The sequence below is a fragment of the Leptosomus discolor genome, chromosome 26, assembly GCF_034619465.1.
Source record: "Leptosomus discolor isolate bLepDis1 chromosome 26, bLepDis1.hap2, whole genome shotgun sequence".
NCBI lineage: Eukaryota > Metazoa > Chordata > Aves > Leptosomiformes > Leptosomidae > Leptosomus > Leptosomus discolor.
This window is the reverse complement of record NC_141416.1, coordinates 2,673,799-2,689,645: the sequence shown is the minus strand read 5'-3', so window position 1 is coordinate 2,689,645 and position 15,847 is coordinate 2,673,799. Positions and strand designations below refer to the sequence as shown.

The 15,847-nt window shown below is 69.5% G+C and overlaps 1 protein-coding gene across 1 annotated transcript; it reads right to left on the bottom strand.

Moving 5' to 3' along the window:
• Nucleotides 1-8,986: 8,986 nt before the first annotated feature.
• LOC147413636 (ephrin-A4-like) lies at nucleotides 8,987-14,607 on the bottom strand. The gene is made up of 7 exons (XM_086478438.1): nucleotides 14,495-14,607; nucleotides 11,529-11,821; nucleotides 10,684-10,752; nucleotides 10,461-10,520; nucleotides 10,103-10,183; nucleotides 9,802-9,928; nucleotides 8,987-9,182 (listed from the first exon to the last, which is right to left on the bottom strand). The coding sequence occupies exons 1-7, from the start codon at nucleotides 14,605-14,607 to the stop codon at nucleotides 8,987-8,989; spliced, it is 939 nt and encodes a 312-aa protein (XP_086334564.1).
• Nucleotides 14,608-15,847: the final 1,240 nt, after the last annotated feature.

Below are 15,847 nucleotides of genomic sequence, written 5' to 3'. Positions count from 1 at the left end.
CGGTGATGCCTGTGGCAGGGCAATGCCGCAGCCCCCCGGTCCCCATCCGTACTGGCGGCACTGGGGGCCCAAGCCCCTGCCGGAGCCCTGCCGGGAAGGGGGAGGGGGCTGGCGGAAGGGCCCGGAGGACCAAAAAAAGCCTCTATTAATTATTCATCCGGAGAAGTGAAGTGAAGAAAACACAACACGTGGAAAAGGGCTCTGGCTGGCCCGGGGCGGGGGGGTGGTGGAGGCGTGGGGTGGGGGGGCAGGAGGGGCTGCAGGTGCCGGGGCACCCAGGTGTTGGGGTGCGGTGGTGGCAGCAGCGGCTCCCTCCCGGCGCACCCTGGGGCTGGGGCATCCCGGGGGGCTGCGCACCTCTGGAAGGGCCTCGGCAGCACCGCGCTGCCACCATGGAAACGTCTTGGCTCGGCAAACCCATGGCAACACACACCTCCACATGGAAACCCCCCCGCTCATGGCAACGCACGCGTTGCCGCCAGCACCCGCACGCCACCGCGCACGCTGGGGGGGGGACCCCCTGCACCGGGGCACCCCGATGTGCGAGGCCATGGCGGGATGCACCGAGTGCTCCCGTGGGGATGGAAGGACCCGGGTGGCCGAAGGCACCCTGCGTGTCACGGTGTGCACCCACGTGTGGGTGCCAGCACCCACCAAGCATCACCCCCAGGGCTTGGGGACAGAGCCCGGCTGCGGCAGCCGGCGCGCGGAGGGCGCTCGGCTGGGTTTTGACAACCACAGCAGGAGACAGCGTCTGTGGTGGGGACGGCCGGGGGACGCTGTCAGCCGGGTGGCTTGGCTCTCAGGAGGTCACGGGAGGCCTCAAGCTCTCCAGAAGAGCTTGGGCATGAAGCAATCCCGGTTGCCCCCCCTGTTTCCACGCCCCCGTCTCCTCCACCCCGTGCCCGTCACGCTGAGCGCCAGCAGGTTTCTGCTTCAAAAGCAGGGGGGACCAGAGCAAAGCCCCCACCCACTGACTGGAGAAGGGAGCCACGGTCACCAGCCGCAGTGGCCACCGTGGCTGGAGCACGGTGGGCGCAGGGGTCCTGCCAGCTGCGTGTGCCCAGCAGGGCAGGGGACCCGCTTTCGCCCGCCCTGGTTAATATTTAACCGCGGCTTCCTGTGACAGCATGTCGCAACCGCAGAGCAGAGCCGGCATTCAATAAATCATCGCGCCGGGCTGGGAGCCGGGAGGGGGGGGAGCAGGGGGGGCCAGCGGCGGAGCAGCGCCCAGCCGAGCGAGAGGGGGAGCCGATAAATAATTCATTAAATAAATAAACATGGCGAGAGCGCGGGGAGGAGGCAGGAGTGTAACCAAGAAAGGGCTCGGTGAATGCGGGCATGAAATATTCACCAGCCACACCTACACGGCCCTGAACGCGCTGAGCTCAGGGCTCCCAACCTGCCGGCAGGAGCCAGGTGCCGGCACGTGGCCAGCCAGACATGGCAACGACATACTAATGGCACGCGGAGTGTGCGGCCAGGGCCACAGGGACATGGCACCTGGGTTGGGGAGCAGGTAGCTGGTGGTGCTGGCACATCCACGTGGAGCTGAGGAGCCCCCGGCTCCTGCCAGCTCCTCCTGGCAGCGCTTTGCCGTACAAATCGGGCAGCCCCGTGCCGGCGCTCGGGCACGCTGCCGTCCTGCCAGGGTGCGCGCCCGGCTAGCACGCCCGGGGCAGGCTTGCCGCACACCGCACGCCCGCAGGCGCGCGTCCGCCCTGCTCCTCGCTGCCCCTTTCCTTTTTTATCCCCGGGTTGGTCTTTAAATTTGAATGAAGGCCTCACGGATGGTCGCGCCGCGTCAGCATCTCGGCGAGCACCGGGCGAGGGCCGCTCCGGTGAGGGTGCAGGGTGCTGAGCTCCTCCACGCCTGGGGAGAAGGGGGAACCCCAGCCCTGGAAACATCCCATGGGACCTCCTAGGGCTGCTTTGGGGCTGGGCTTGGAGAGAGAGCAGCGTGATCCAGGGCGGGGATGTGGCACAGGGGAGGTGAAGATGGGTGGCAGCGCCACTGGCCACTGGACCACCTCCCTGGTGAGCCACAGGTCCAGCCAGAGCGGCCTTGTGCTGCGGGGGACTGGAGGTGAGCCCTGCTACACGGATGGACACGGGGGTGATTCGTTAATTAGCACCTCAGCGGCTTGAGTTAATTGATGTGGAGCTTGATGGCGCAAGGATCGCAGAGGAGGGTTAATTGCCAACGCAGAGCTGGCCGCCAGCAGCCCAGCCACGGCCGAGCGCGGACGGCAACGCCGGGTGTTGGTTGTCGCTGTCGGAGGAAATCAGCTTCCTCGCCGAGCTGCCGGGTGAAGCCGTGCGTGGCTCCCGGCCCCGCCGCCTGCCAGCCCCGGGCTGGCTCACGGCGCTGGGGCTGCTCCCGCTGCCCGGTTGGGAGGAAGCCGCAGGGTCCCTGCCCTGGGAGCCGGGCGCCTGTTTGCCGGAAGCCTGGCTCCGGCGGGCTCTGCCGTGCCAAATCCCACTGGCGCTGGGTGTGCGGGCAGCCAGAGGTGCTGGGTGGGAGGTGCAGGTGGCCACCTCCTCGTGGCTCCCATGGCCCGGCAGCTGTGGTCCCCCAACGCCACGTGGCTGTGCCGCTAGCGGGTGATGCCAGGTAGAAACAAGTCACCACGCGCACGCTGCTCTCCCCTTGGACCACGCTGCGGCACCGTGGGTGCTGGACCCGGGTGCCAGGCGGTGCCAGGATCCCAGCTGCCCCCTCTGGCCCATCCCGTGGCCTGGCAGCCCATGTGCTGGCCGCGGGGGCTACCTGGCAGGGAGGACCTGAGTCAGCAGCCGGCACCGGGTGACTCAGCCGGCTCCTCTCCTCTCCTCCCGCGTGGCAAACCTCCCTCCCGGCCTCAAGATCACTCCAATATCATCTGCCGGTGGCAGCTCCGGCCACGGCACAGCCCCTCCTGCTCCGGAGTGGCCATGGCAAGGATGTGCCCGTGGGCTTGAGGGCTGTGCCGGGAGGGAGACGTCCGGGGGGGCTGGCACCTGGCCCTGCTGCAGCATGGCGGCCACAGCTCCCCAGGGAGGGGACAAGGACACGGAGCTGGGTCTGCAGCCGCCAGCTCCGGCACTCAGCTCCCTGCTGGCCTCGTCCCTGCCCACCCTGGAGCCCGGTGCTCGGCTCACCCCGGCTGTGCTGCCCCGGTGTCCTCTGCACGGTGGCCGGGGGGTGCAGGGGCTGCAGCAGGCACCAGCTGGGGTGGGGGCTACAGCCCGCTGCACCCCCAGCACCCATCGGAGCCGAACACGGGGCTGATCGCGCCCGCGGCTGGGCCACGAGGAGCCACAAACGCCCCGTGCTGAGCCCTGCTGCTCCAGCAGCCTCCGCAGCACCCGAGGGCATGGGGCCACCAGACACCCCAGCCCCCCCCGAGGGACCCACACCCCAGACTTGTCCCCGCCAGAGCCCCGGCAGGGCCGTTCAGCATCCCCAGGGCTCAGCCCCAGAGGCATCTCTCCCTCCCCGAACGCTGCCCGTACTGGGGCCGCACTGGCCGTGGCTGCCTGTGCCCGGGGCACCACGTGCAGCCCGAGGGCACGGGGGTGTGCGCAGGAGCGCGTGTGCTGGGCCGTCGGTGTGCGTGGGGGCTCCTCGGAGCATCACCGCGCCGACGGCTGCGCTCGTGGTGCTGTGGCCCCAGGGTGTCCTGGGTGCTGGGGTGTTTGAGCAGAGTGTGGTGCCACGGGGGTGCTGGGAGAGGCACGAGGGATGATGGAGCTGGTGGTGAAGCATCCACAGGACGGGGCAGGGACCTGGCCTGCAGCAGCATTGGACCCAGCACCCGTGCTGGTACAGCATGGTGATGCCAGAGCCCCCACCAGCCCCCGTGGCAGATCTCTGCACTGCCCATTACGGGTGCTTAAGTGACGTTAATCCGATCGAGGGGTGACAGGCAGCATCAATATCCTCCCGCCGTACATAGATCATGCCGCAATTAGCATTGTACATAGATCACGCTGCAATTAGCATCTGAGGCCGCCGGGACCGAGAGTGCTGGCAGAGGTGGAAGGGAGTGACCAGGCTGGGGGTGATGGGGACGAGTCTGCGCTGTGACCTCCTCCAGGTTGTCCTTGTGCTCCTGTCCAGACCCTTCAGGCGACGGTGCCAGGGGAGCTGCAGCCCCTCGGTGCCAAATGAGGGCTGGGGATGGGCGCAGGGGTCTGGGGGGGGACGACACAGGAGCCATCCTGGGGACCCCTGGTTGGCACCGAGCTTGGCAACGTGGGGCTGCTGTGGCTCTGCCCCAGCGATGTGCAACCAGCCCGTCCCTGTCCCATCCTGGGCTGCAGCCACGGTGCTGGGTGACCCCCTCCCCCAGCCTGGGCTCAGGGAGAGGGGCCGGGTGGGCACGGTGACCCCGCTCCGCTGCACCCTTGGTGCCGGGCAGAAACGCGGGGAAGCAAAGGAGCTCATAAATTGGGCGGGCGGTGGGGGGGCTCGGGATAAAGCGTGCAGGCGCAGGAGATTTCAGGGCCTGAAATATTCATCAGGTTTGATGCGGCGCCCGCCGTCACGCTGGCCGTGAGCGATGGCGCGGGGTAGTTTTAATAATGCATCGCTTATAAAAGGCTCACGAGAGGGGCCGGGGGCGTGGGGCAAGGGCGGCCGTGGCTCAGCGCTCGCCTGAGATGCAGCAACCCAGGTGGGGGGGAGCACAGCGAAAACGGGTGGTCCCTCTGCCAGCTGCAGCCACCTCAGCCCCATGCGATGCCACGGTGCTGGGAGGTGGGTGCTGAGCAGGGGACAGAGCAGGCAGGGCTGGTGGCACCACTTGGGGACAGCCTGGCGCAGCCGGTGGAGCGTGGAGAGGTGCTGGGGGGAGTGGGGTGACTCGTGGCACCCACTGCCCAAGGGGGTGGCAGAGGACCCCAGGTGGATGCACCATCCCTGCAGCCCCTGCCAGGGCTGGGTGGGGGGTCCCATGCCCGGGTGCGAGCGTGGCACCGTGCCCCCCGCGTGGGGTGTTGCCGTCGCAGCCGCTTCACGCTCCCTTGCTAAATAATTCAGCGCATCGATCCGCCTCCTGCTGCGCCTGCTTCTGGCCAGGGGGCGGCCATGCCACGCTCCTGCCAGCCACTGGGCCCTGTCTGTCCCAGTCCCTGTCCCCACGCTGGGATCAGCTGGGACTCGGGAGGTTGCCCACGGTGGAGCTGGGCACACCAGCCCCACGCCCGCTGAAGCCAGATGCTGGCCAGGCAGCATGGGGGTCTCGTGTGGCTGAGGAGGTCTTTGCCAGGGAAGCTCGTTAGCAGCCTGGTGACCAAAGGAGCGTGGGGCAGATCAATGAACGTGGGGAGCAGGCACAAGGGCACCCCAGGGCTTCTGCACCGGGGCCCCTGGCGGGAGGAGGGAACCCCCATGCAGGAGCCCGACAGCCCCCTGCCCCGTCCTGCAGCCCCCCGGGGACTCACCTCCACCCCGTGCCCGGGCATCGCGCCTGCAGCTCCAGCCCTTGGTGCTGGGGCTCCCCCGTCCCCCCCAGTGTCCTCCCAGCTGGACACGTTGCCCAGAGGGGACAGCGAGGATTGTGTGCCCGTGGCGCTTGGTGAGCTACCGCTCGTCGGAGCTGTAGCTCATCCAGCCCCACTGCCGACCCTCGCAGCACCCACTCCAGGCACCCTTGGAAGGTGCTGCCCTGGGTGGGCACCCACCCCAGCCCCTGGCCTCACCGTCTGGCTGCCCCGGGGACCGGCAGGTAACACTGTGCCGTTTGCACCAATCCTTTACTGTCCCGATCCTCCTCCCAGGTGCTGCTGAGCTGTGGCTCCACTCTCCTCCCGCCGGCTGAGCCGGTGCCAGCCCGAGTCCTGGGATAGACCCGGCTCTATTTAAAACCAACGAGGGGCAAGAGGACCAGAGGCTTAAAACCCAGGCGTGAGCCGTGCCTGAACCCTGCTCACGTACCCTGGGGCAGACCCCATGCTGCAGGCTGGGGCTCCCGTGGACCCCCAGCGCTGTCCCTGGGGATCCAGAGAGGGTCCCAGCCCAGGGACCCCGGGGCACGGCAGAGCCAGCTCCAGCACCGTGAGCCCTTAGTATGCAGAAGGTGCCGGCAGCACCGCCAGAGCTGGCAGCGGAATCGCACCGCCGCTGCAAGGGCAGCTCCTGCCCATCCCGACTCTGGCACAGCAGGATTATTGTCCGTCAGGATTACAGCAGGCTGCGGGGGCGGGGGGGGGGGGAGCTGCCCTGCTGAGCTGCTGCCGGCACCCCGGCACGGGCAGACAGATGCAGGCAGAGATGGACAGACACTCCAGGACAGAATGGAGATGTGTGCAGGCAGCATCTGCCTGCGCCTGTAGCCCTGGGTGCCCAAACCTCCTGCTTCCCCGGCCGGTGAACGTACGCCCCACGCTCCCGCGTGCCCTCCGCCGCCCTGGCCACGGGGGCCAGTGGGGATAAGCGGCGCTGGCCTCTGCTGCAGCCTGGCAGCAGGAATTGGCCAGCGGAGACACAACTGCCCACCCGACCCCCAGCCCAGGGCCCACGGGATGCAGGTGGGATGCAACGGCCCCACGTGTGCCGCGCTGGTGCGAGCCGGCAGGCCCGGCGCACGTTGCCCTCATTGCTATGGCAGGTGCGGGCTCGGTACGTGCGGCTCTGGCTAATTAGCCGGTGCGGGCCAGCTCCCTCCGAAGCCCCTGCTGAGTGTTTTGCTAAATTATAACCTTGACGATGCGCATCATCAGGCGGCTGCTCGGGGAAGAGCCGGCTCTGTCCCCCCGCGCGCCCGGCGCTGAGCACCAGTGCAGCGGTGCGGAGCCGCCTGGCTGGGGTGGCGACGCACCGGGGTGGCATCACGCTGGGGTGACACCCCACCGTGTGCCCGTGACCGCCGGGGGATGCGGGAGCGGGACCGGGGTGGGTGATGGGCTCCGTGGCGTGGCGGCGGGGTGCTGGGGAGCCCGCGGGCAGCGCTGTCCGGTGTTCGGTGCATCGTGCCCGGTGGCCGGCTCACCCGGTGCTGCGCTCCTCGGGGCTCGGCACACATGTCCCCTCGGCTCCGCGTGTCCCCTCGGCATGGCGAGCCGGTGGCCCCGTTTCCATGGTGACACGGAGCCATTTCCCATCTCCGGGATGCTCTCGGCAGCTCTTGGGTGGCGGCGGCAGCTGCTGCCCTGCACCCATGGGAGATGGGCAGGGGTGGGTCCCACCGCCCGGGGGGGGGGGGGGGGGCGTGTGTCTATGCACCTCCCTTCCACCCCCCTGGGGGGGGTCTCTGGGCCCCAGGTCCCACCCTGTGCATCCTGGGGCTGCCCCTAGGATGGCCACGGTGCCTCACCACCCTGGGGTGCTGAGGGGTGTCAGGGCATGCCAGGGACCCTGTCCTGCCGTGGCTGGGTGGGGGGACCCCAGCAGCACGGCCAGCCAGGGGACCCAGTGCCAGGAGCTTCCTCACATGCTGCCAGGAGCACCATGGAGCCAGGGGCCTGTTCCCAGGCTCGTCCCGGTGCCATGGCGCACCCATGGTCCCCGTCCTGGTGATGAGCCGGGGCACAGGGCTGGGCACGGCCATGCCATGCCTCCATCTCACCTCCCACCACGCTGCCGTCTCTCCCAGGCTGTTGGCACGGCCCGCTGCCTCTTTATCCCCCCTCTTCATCTCAGGGCTGCCTATTACCATTTCGCATCATTTTCTGTTCCCGGCGATAAATTTTTCCTTCCCAATTTCCAAGGGTTTAACTCCCACCTGCCTGCAGCACCCGGGGCTGCCCCGTGGGGCACAGACCCACCGGCTGAGGGCACCCAGGCCCCTCACCCCATGCCCTTCCCCGGTGGGACCTGGGAGCCCTAGCACCCAGGTATCCTAGCCGGTGTGGGTGGCAGCGGGGAGCCGGGGGGCTGGCATGGGGAGAGGGGGGGAGCCCCGAGGCGGGGAGATTGCGAGACAGAAGGGACGGGCTAATGGAGCCTATTCCTTTAATAGATTCAATTTCTGCCGCGGCTGGCTGCAGGGCGCGGAGCCATCAATTCGATTCAGGGGATGGGGAATCTGATTTGGAGCGGCCGTGCCATCAATTAGCTTTTATTGATGGCATTGCTCATTGGAAGTCGATGGGATTTGAAGCCGGCAGCGGCTCCCGCATACCAAGCAACCCCCCGCTCAAGGACAGGGCCCCGCTGCTCCTGAACCTGCCACCCACCCTCGGGGACCTGCGGGGACCCCTCGGTCTCACCTAGGAAAGCCTTGGGAGGGGTGGGGCAGCAAGATGGGCAGCTCGGATGGAATTCAGATGGAATCCCTACATGGGGATGGCCCACGGGGCACAGCCCCCCCCATCATCCATGCATGGGATTTCCACATGCACAACCCCCCTCTCCCAGCATTGGCGTCCCACAGGTCACCATCACCCCCGATGTCCCCACATGGGGGTCCTTAGTGGGAATGCCCCCACCCAGCACCCCCACATGGGAATCCCTCAGGATATGGTTGTTCCCAGCATCCCACATGGGGGTCCCTTGGGTGCACTCAGCCCAGATGGTGTCACCCCCACCTGGTGGGGGGGCCCACAGGGCAAGGTCTCCCCACCATCCCTGCATGGTAGGGGGGGTGGGGGCCCACAGGGCATGGTCCCCCCTGCACCAGGCAGCCTCTGGGCACCATTGCGGCCCCTGCAGTGGGGCCAGGCCCCACTGCCCCCCCCCCCCCCCCATGGGGATGGGGTGCCCCTGCTCGCGCGAGGATGGGGTGCAGGGTGCAGCGGGGGAAGGGCAGGCAGCGGTGCACGGGGGGGGGGAGGGGCACAGCACGGTCGATGCTTCTGCTCAGCCTCTTGCCAAGCAGTTTCTCCCGAGAAGCCATAAAACCTGTCTGACGTGCCCAGCACCACTGCGGCAGGCGGCCGGCAACGCCTGCGCGGGGAGGGGGCTGCGAGGGCCCGGCTGCTGGTGGCCCCATGGGGAGCTCAGCCCCTGCTGGGCCCCCCCCCAAGGAGGGAAGCAGGGTGCTGCACCCATGGGGCGGGGGGGTCAGGAGCTGCTGCAGGAGCCTCGAGCAACCCTCTCGTCCTGGGACATGGCGCCACCGGCTCCATCCCACGGCTCCATGACCCCAGCAGGGACCCGGCTGTGCCACGAGATCAGCTCCTGCAGCACCTTGGGTGCCCCATCGGCAAAGGGGGAAACCCCAACTGTGGCCCCCACAGCTCCCCGCTTTGGGGTGCACCTTAATGGGGTCCGCAGCGGGCGGACAGACAGCTGGACAGGGGACCACTGCCCCGCAGGCAGCCCAAGCTCAGCCCAGGGCAGCAGGCGGGACCAGGGCACCTGGTTGGGGGCTCCGGATGAGCGACCCCCCCAAATCCCACCCACCCCCCCCTCTCACCCCCGTCCCATCCCAGGCGCCAGCAGCCGGCTCTGGGTCCTGCTGCCAGGCGCTAATTGCAGGCAGCTCGTCTGTAATTAAAGCTCTCCCTGTGACATGAGCTGACGTCTCAATATCAAATCGCTGCAATTAAACCCCCGGCCTTAAAAGGTTGCGGAGAGAGGCGCAGGCACCCCCAGGGAGCGGCCACCCCAGCCTGTGTCCCAGCATCTCTGCGGGGACGGGGACCGCGGGCAGGAGGGGACCACGGGCAGGCAGGCACGGGCAGGAGGGGACGGTGGGCAGCGCGAGGCCGGGGCTGGGGGCTGCACAGCGATCTTGCAAACACTGTATTGCTCGGCTCAGTCACTACCAGGGGTTAAAACCAAACCGTAGGGGCGTCTTCCCAGAAGACAGATCGGTGTGTCCTCGCCGGAGGACAAGGCAGCCGAGGAGCCAGGCACCAGCCTCCCTCCGGCACCTGGAGGAGCTGCCACCCCGCTCCAGGGCCTGGAGGGGGGGTTCCCTGGCCCCCAGCGGCAGGGGGTCCATGGGGGGAAGGCACGAGATGAGGTGACGGCTCTGGGGCAGAGCAGGCATCGGCCGAGCTGCGGGGGGCCCAGCACCAGAGCAGGATGGCCGGCAGCGGGGCCGACGTGCGGCGACGCCAGCGGGGAGCGAGATCCCTGGGAGGGAGAGAGCCCCGTCAGGGAATGCTGCAGCAAGGGGGACCAGCCCCCAGGGGGTACCCACTACTCCGGAGCCCCCCACTTCCCCCTCACCTTCCAGCTCAGAGCTCCTGGCCCCGGCTTGGCTCTGTGGAGGTCCGGTGGGCAAGAGGTGGCCCAAGGCTGCCGCACTGGCTTGGGGGGAGAGGGGTGGGGGGGTGGCAGTGGAGGAAGAGTCTGGAAGCGGGCGGTGCGGCAGAGGAGCCCTTCTCCCCGCCACAGGCAGCGCTGGGGGTCAGATCCAGAGCAGGGCCAGGAGCGTGAGTGCCAGGCACGGGGCACGGGGCTGCAGCGGGGTCGCGACACCCCGGGCGGGCACCGGGTCTGCCAGGGCAGGAGCAGAGGTCAGGGTGAACCAGCCCCCGCAACCCCCCCGCCAGTCCCCAGCCCCCCCTGCCCACCCCGTACTCACCCTCTCGCCCCCCACGCCCGTGGGGCTGCGAGTTGGGAACCTCTGTCGCTGGCTCTGGCGCTGAAACAGACCCCGACAGTGTCAGTGATTGGCTCCTCTGGGGCACACGGTGTCACCCCCGAGGCCCCAAAACCCCCCAGCAGGGACCAGCCTGCCCCAAAGGCAGGGGAAGGGGAGCCCCAGACTTTTGGGGTGCAGCCCCCGCCCCCCAATCCGGACTCACTGGTGCTTCTGCAGCAGACGGAGACGCGCAGCTTCAGGCAGCGCCCGGCGCTCTCGGGGCTGGGGATAGCTGGGCACAGGGGGACACATCAGCGGCTCCCCCCCAGCACAGCCCCCCCCCCCCGGCAAGGCCCCCCCCCAGCCCGGGACGGGCCCCTCCGACGGCCGGGCCGGGCCAGAGCCGGGCCTGGGGCGCCCCCTCCCGGCGGAGGGAGGGCCCGGCAGCCCCCGCGCCCCCTATCCCGGGACATCCAGACCCCCGTGCACCCCGACTCTCCCCGCATGTACCCTAATCTCTGTTGCATCCAGAGCCCTGGGTGCAGCCGGAACCCCCCCCATGCACCCCAGCCCTGGTTGTACCCCGACCCCCGGGGACATCCAGACTCCCCTGTGTGCCCTAACTCCGGTTGCAGCCAGAGCCCCAGTACAGCCAGACCCTCCCAAACACCCCAATCCCACCCGCAGCAAGGTCCTCAGTGCACCCTGACCCCCTCGTGCACCCCAATCCTCCTCCATGTACCCCAAAAGCTGTTACACCCAGATCCCTGGGTGCAGCTGGACCCTTCCCCACATGCACCTCAGTCCTGGTTGCATCCAGACCGCCCCCCCCCCCCCGGTTGCATCCACACCCCCTCCCCGTTCACCCCCAACCGCAGTTACATCCAGAGCCCTGGAACAGCCGGACCCTCCTCTGCACCCCCACCCCAGCTCCATCCAGATCCTTGGGGTACCACGACCCTCCGATGTGCCCCAAACCCAGTTGCACCAGGACCCTGGCGGGACGCAACCCCGGCTGCACCCAGCCCCCGGTGCGGCCACCCCGCTGCACCCCCGGGGTGAACTCACAGATGTAGTAGTAGGTCTCGCCCGGCTGGAACTCGAAGCCGAGCGAGAAGGGGGTGAAGCGCTGGATCTTCTCCGAGAAACGGACGGGCTCGAAGGGCGCCTGGGGCCGGTTGCACTCCCAGCGCTTGAAGGCACCGGGGGTCTCGTAGCAGCCGCGGTAGCCCTCCTGGTCCACCATGAAGAGCGTGAAGGTCTCTGCCCGGCCGGCGGGCACGGTCCCCTTGTAGTGCGGGCAGTAGATGTCCAGGTAGTCATTGATGGCCACCTGGATGGTGTAGTCGTCCCGCAGGAACCTGCCGGGCAGGGTGAGTTGGGGAGCGGGCGCTGGGGGTCCTGCTGTCCCCCAGGAGGGACACCCTGCCGCCCCCTCCACCCCCCCCCCACCCCCCGGCAGAGCAGGTAGAGGGGCTTTTGCCAAAATAGCCACCGGGCACCCTCCCGCTCTGCACAACCAGGCATCAGCTCGGATTAGCCGCAGGCCGCTGGAGCTGAATGGGCTCGGCCACTGCGGCCAGGGGGAGCCCAGCCCCCCCCCAGCCGGGACACAAAGCCCCTCGCCCCAGTCGCCCGCCTCATCGCCCCCGGTGCTGATCGGTGCTGACACCTCGACGGGGGGCCTTCCCGCCTGACGCCTCCTGCACTGGCCCGGTGCTTGCAGGGCGGCAGCTGGCCGGGGCAGGGGGCACAGGGGGGGTCTCTGCTGGCCGGGCAGGCAGGGGAGGGGGCCCAGGCCGGGTACCTGCGCGGGCAGGCAGGCACCGGCGTGGCTGCTGGGGCGGCATGAGCTCACGCCTGTGCAAACAGCGTGTGCGGCCAAGCCAGGGTGGAGCAGCCACCTCTGCAGGCACACACACGTGTGCACACACACATGCCTATGTGCACATACATGTGCACACGCTTGGTCCTGCCTGCCTGGGACGCATGACGGAGCAGGAGCCCCTCTCCCCCTTCCCAGCCCCAGCAGGGCGGCAACCTCCGCCCTGCGCCCGCGTCTCCCGGCCTGGGCACGCACCGGAGCGGCAGGGCCCCGGCCTGGCTGGCCGCATCGTGGCAGGGATGGCGTTGCCAAGCCGCTCCAGGGCTGGCCAGGGTTGCCCTGTCCTGCCTGGTGGGGGGACCCTGGTGGGCTGCAGCCCCCCCCCCCCCCGCCCCACCTCCCGCCCCGGTGCAGGCACAGGCGGTGTTTAGACCAGGCGCAGAGTCCTGGCAGCTGTGGCGGAGGCCGGTGCATTAATCACCGGGCCGGCAGCGCTGTCAAGCCAGGGAGGCTCGGGCCCCAGCAGCCCCCCACCCCCACCCCGAAGCCGGGGGCTCTTCAAGGACAGGACCGGGCGCAGGCTCCCCGCTGACTCAGAGCATCCCGCCGGGCGATGCTGGCCAGGACGAGCCCGGGCAGGACCGAGGGCTGCCGGGGGCCTGGGCCCTGCCCTGACCCTGTGGAGGGGCACGCAGCCCCCATCCCCCATCTTCCCAGGGCACCCACGGGTGGTGGGTTCCCACATCTTCCATCCGCAGGTTCCTGGGGGGAGCAAAGCAGCATCGGTGCCCCCAGCCTTGCCTGGCGTGTGCCCACCTGCCCCAGCCCAGTGGGCCCAGGGCATGAGACCCTTGGGGGGCGAGCAGAGCCCCTGGGACCACCAGCACAGCACCCCGACCCTGCCTCCCTGCTCCCTGAGCAGTTCTGAGCTGGGAAATGCCTAAAATGGAGGAGGCCGGCAGGAGGGATGGGGCCGGACCCCGGCCCACTGATGATGGCAGAGCCTGCAGGCAGCACCCCTGGCTGGGCAGGGGCTGGGCTGTGCCCAGTGGGCCCCCACCAGTGGGGGCACCCACCATGGGGACCCGCAGCCCTGGCAGTGCCACCCACTGGCTTGATGCCGCCCAGGGTGACCCCAGGCTCGTTGCCCACTGGCCACAAGTACCCCAGGGCTGCTCAGCAAGCGTGCCCAGGCTTGGTGCCACCTGAGGATGCCCAAAGCTCGGTACCACCAAGGGCGCCTGGGCTCAGGGCAGGTTGGTACCACCGGGGACCTGGCACCACCAGAAGTGCCCACCAGCTTGGTGTCACCTGGTGCTTGATGCCACCGGGGCTGCCCACTGGCTTGGTAACACCCAGAGCTCAGTATCACCCAGGGGTGCTCACCTGCTCGCTGCCACCCAGGGCTCAGTGCCACTGGCAGTGACTCGGTATCACCAGCGATGCCCAGTGGCTCGGTGCTGCCCGGTGCTCAGCACCACCGGGGGTACTCACCAGCTCAGCATCGCCTGGGGATGCTCAGTGGCTTGGTATTGCCCGGGGCTCGGTGCCACTGGGGGTGCCTGGTGGCTTGGCGCCACCAGGGGTACTCACTGGCTTGGCATCACCTGGGGATGCCCGGTGGCTTGGTGCCACCCTGGGCTCGGTACCACCTGGGGCTCGGTGCCACCAGGGGTGCCTGGTGGCTTGACATCGCCTGGGGATGCCCGGTGCCACCCGGGGCTCAGTACCACCGGGGGTACTGACCTGCTCGCTACCACCTGGGGCTCAGTGCCACCGGGGATGCCCGATGACTTGGTGCCACCGGGGGTACTCACCAGCTCGGTACCATCCTGGGGCTCGGTACTGCTCAGGACTCAGCACCACCGGCAGTACTCACCAGCTCGGTAACACCCAGGGGTGCCCGGTGGCTCGGTACCACCGGAGGATACTCACCTGCTCACTACCGGCCGGGGCTCGGTGCCGCCGGGGGCTCGGTGCCGCCGGGGATGCCCGGTACCACCGGCAGGTACTCACCGTCTCGGTATCACCCGAGGGCTGCCCGGTGGCTCGGTGCCCGCCAGCTCCGCCCTACCCGGGAGCCCACCGCCCGCCGCCCCGACCCTCCCGGCGGCGCGGGCCCGGGGTTCGGCGGGGCCCGGGGCTTCACAAAGGCGGCGGGAGCCGGGGGGCGGGGGGGGGGGGGGGGGGGGGGGGGCGGCGGCGCTACCTGGGGTTGCTGCCGTTCCAGTAGACGCCGTGGCGGAGGCCGCGCACCGGCGGCGGCGGAGCGCAGAGCAGCGGCGCCCAGAGCAGGAGCCCGAGCAGCGGCGCGGGGCGCATGGCTCCGCCGGCGGCGGCGGCGGCGGCGGCGGCGGGGGGCGGCGGGGCCGGGGCCGGGGCGGGGGCCGGCGGGGGGCGGGGGCGGCCCGGCCCGGCGGGGCTCGGCACGGCCCGGCCCGCCCCGCCAACTTCGGGCCAATCCGCGCCGCGCCGCCGCCCGGCAACTTCCCCGAGTGCCATTAACCCTTGGGGGGCGGCACCGGCACACCCCCCCCCCCCCCCAACCCGGCACCGGGACCACCACCCCGGTACCCACCCGGAACCGGTAACCGCGCACCGGCCGGTACCTCCGACATCCGTCGGCACCGGGACCGGCAGCCCCGCCCCAGTCCGGCACACACACACACACACTCCGCCACCGGGACCGGCGGCACCGGCACCCTCCCGGTATCCCCGGCACCCTCCCGGTACCCCCATCCCAACCCGGCACCGGTCCGGTATCTCTGACATCCATCGCCACCGGGACCAGCAGCCCCGCCCCAATCCGGCACACACACCCCCCCCGCCACCGGGACCGGCGTCCCCGGCACCCTCCCGGTATCCCCACCCCAACCCGGTACCGGTACCGTGGACATCGACCGGCGCCAGGACCGGGCACCCGGGACCGGCAACCCCGCACCGACCTGTACCTCCGACATCCATCGCCACCGTGACTGGTGGCACCGGCACCCTCCCGGTACCCCCACCCCAACCCCGCACTGACCGGTACCTCCGATATCCATCGGCACCGGGAGCCCCGCACCAATCCGGCACCAGGACCGGGCACCCGGGACCGGCAGCACCGGGTGGGACCGGCAGCACCGGGTGGTCCCTGCGCTCAGCGCCCCCGCCCCCCGCCGGGCATCAGCACCCGGTACCGGCACCGGCACCGGCCAGGCGAGGCGGGACCCGGGAAGCGGTGCGGGTCCCTGAACACTGGGTGGCTCTTGCACACGCGTGTGCCCGTGCACAAGGGGCAGCTCTTGCACACGTGTGTGTCCACGTGTGTGGCATCGCCTGCACATGCGTGTGCCCACACATACGTGGGACCTTCTGCACACACGTGTCCCTGCACACCAGGTGGCTCTTGCACACACGTGTGTCCATACACAAGGAACAGCTCCTGCACACACATGTGTCCCTGCACACTAGGTGGCTCTTGCACACATGTGTGCCCATACACAAGGGGCAGCTCTTGCACATGCGTGTGTCCCTGCACATGGGGCAGCTCCTGCACATGTGTACGCCTGTACACGAGGTA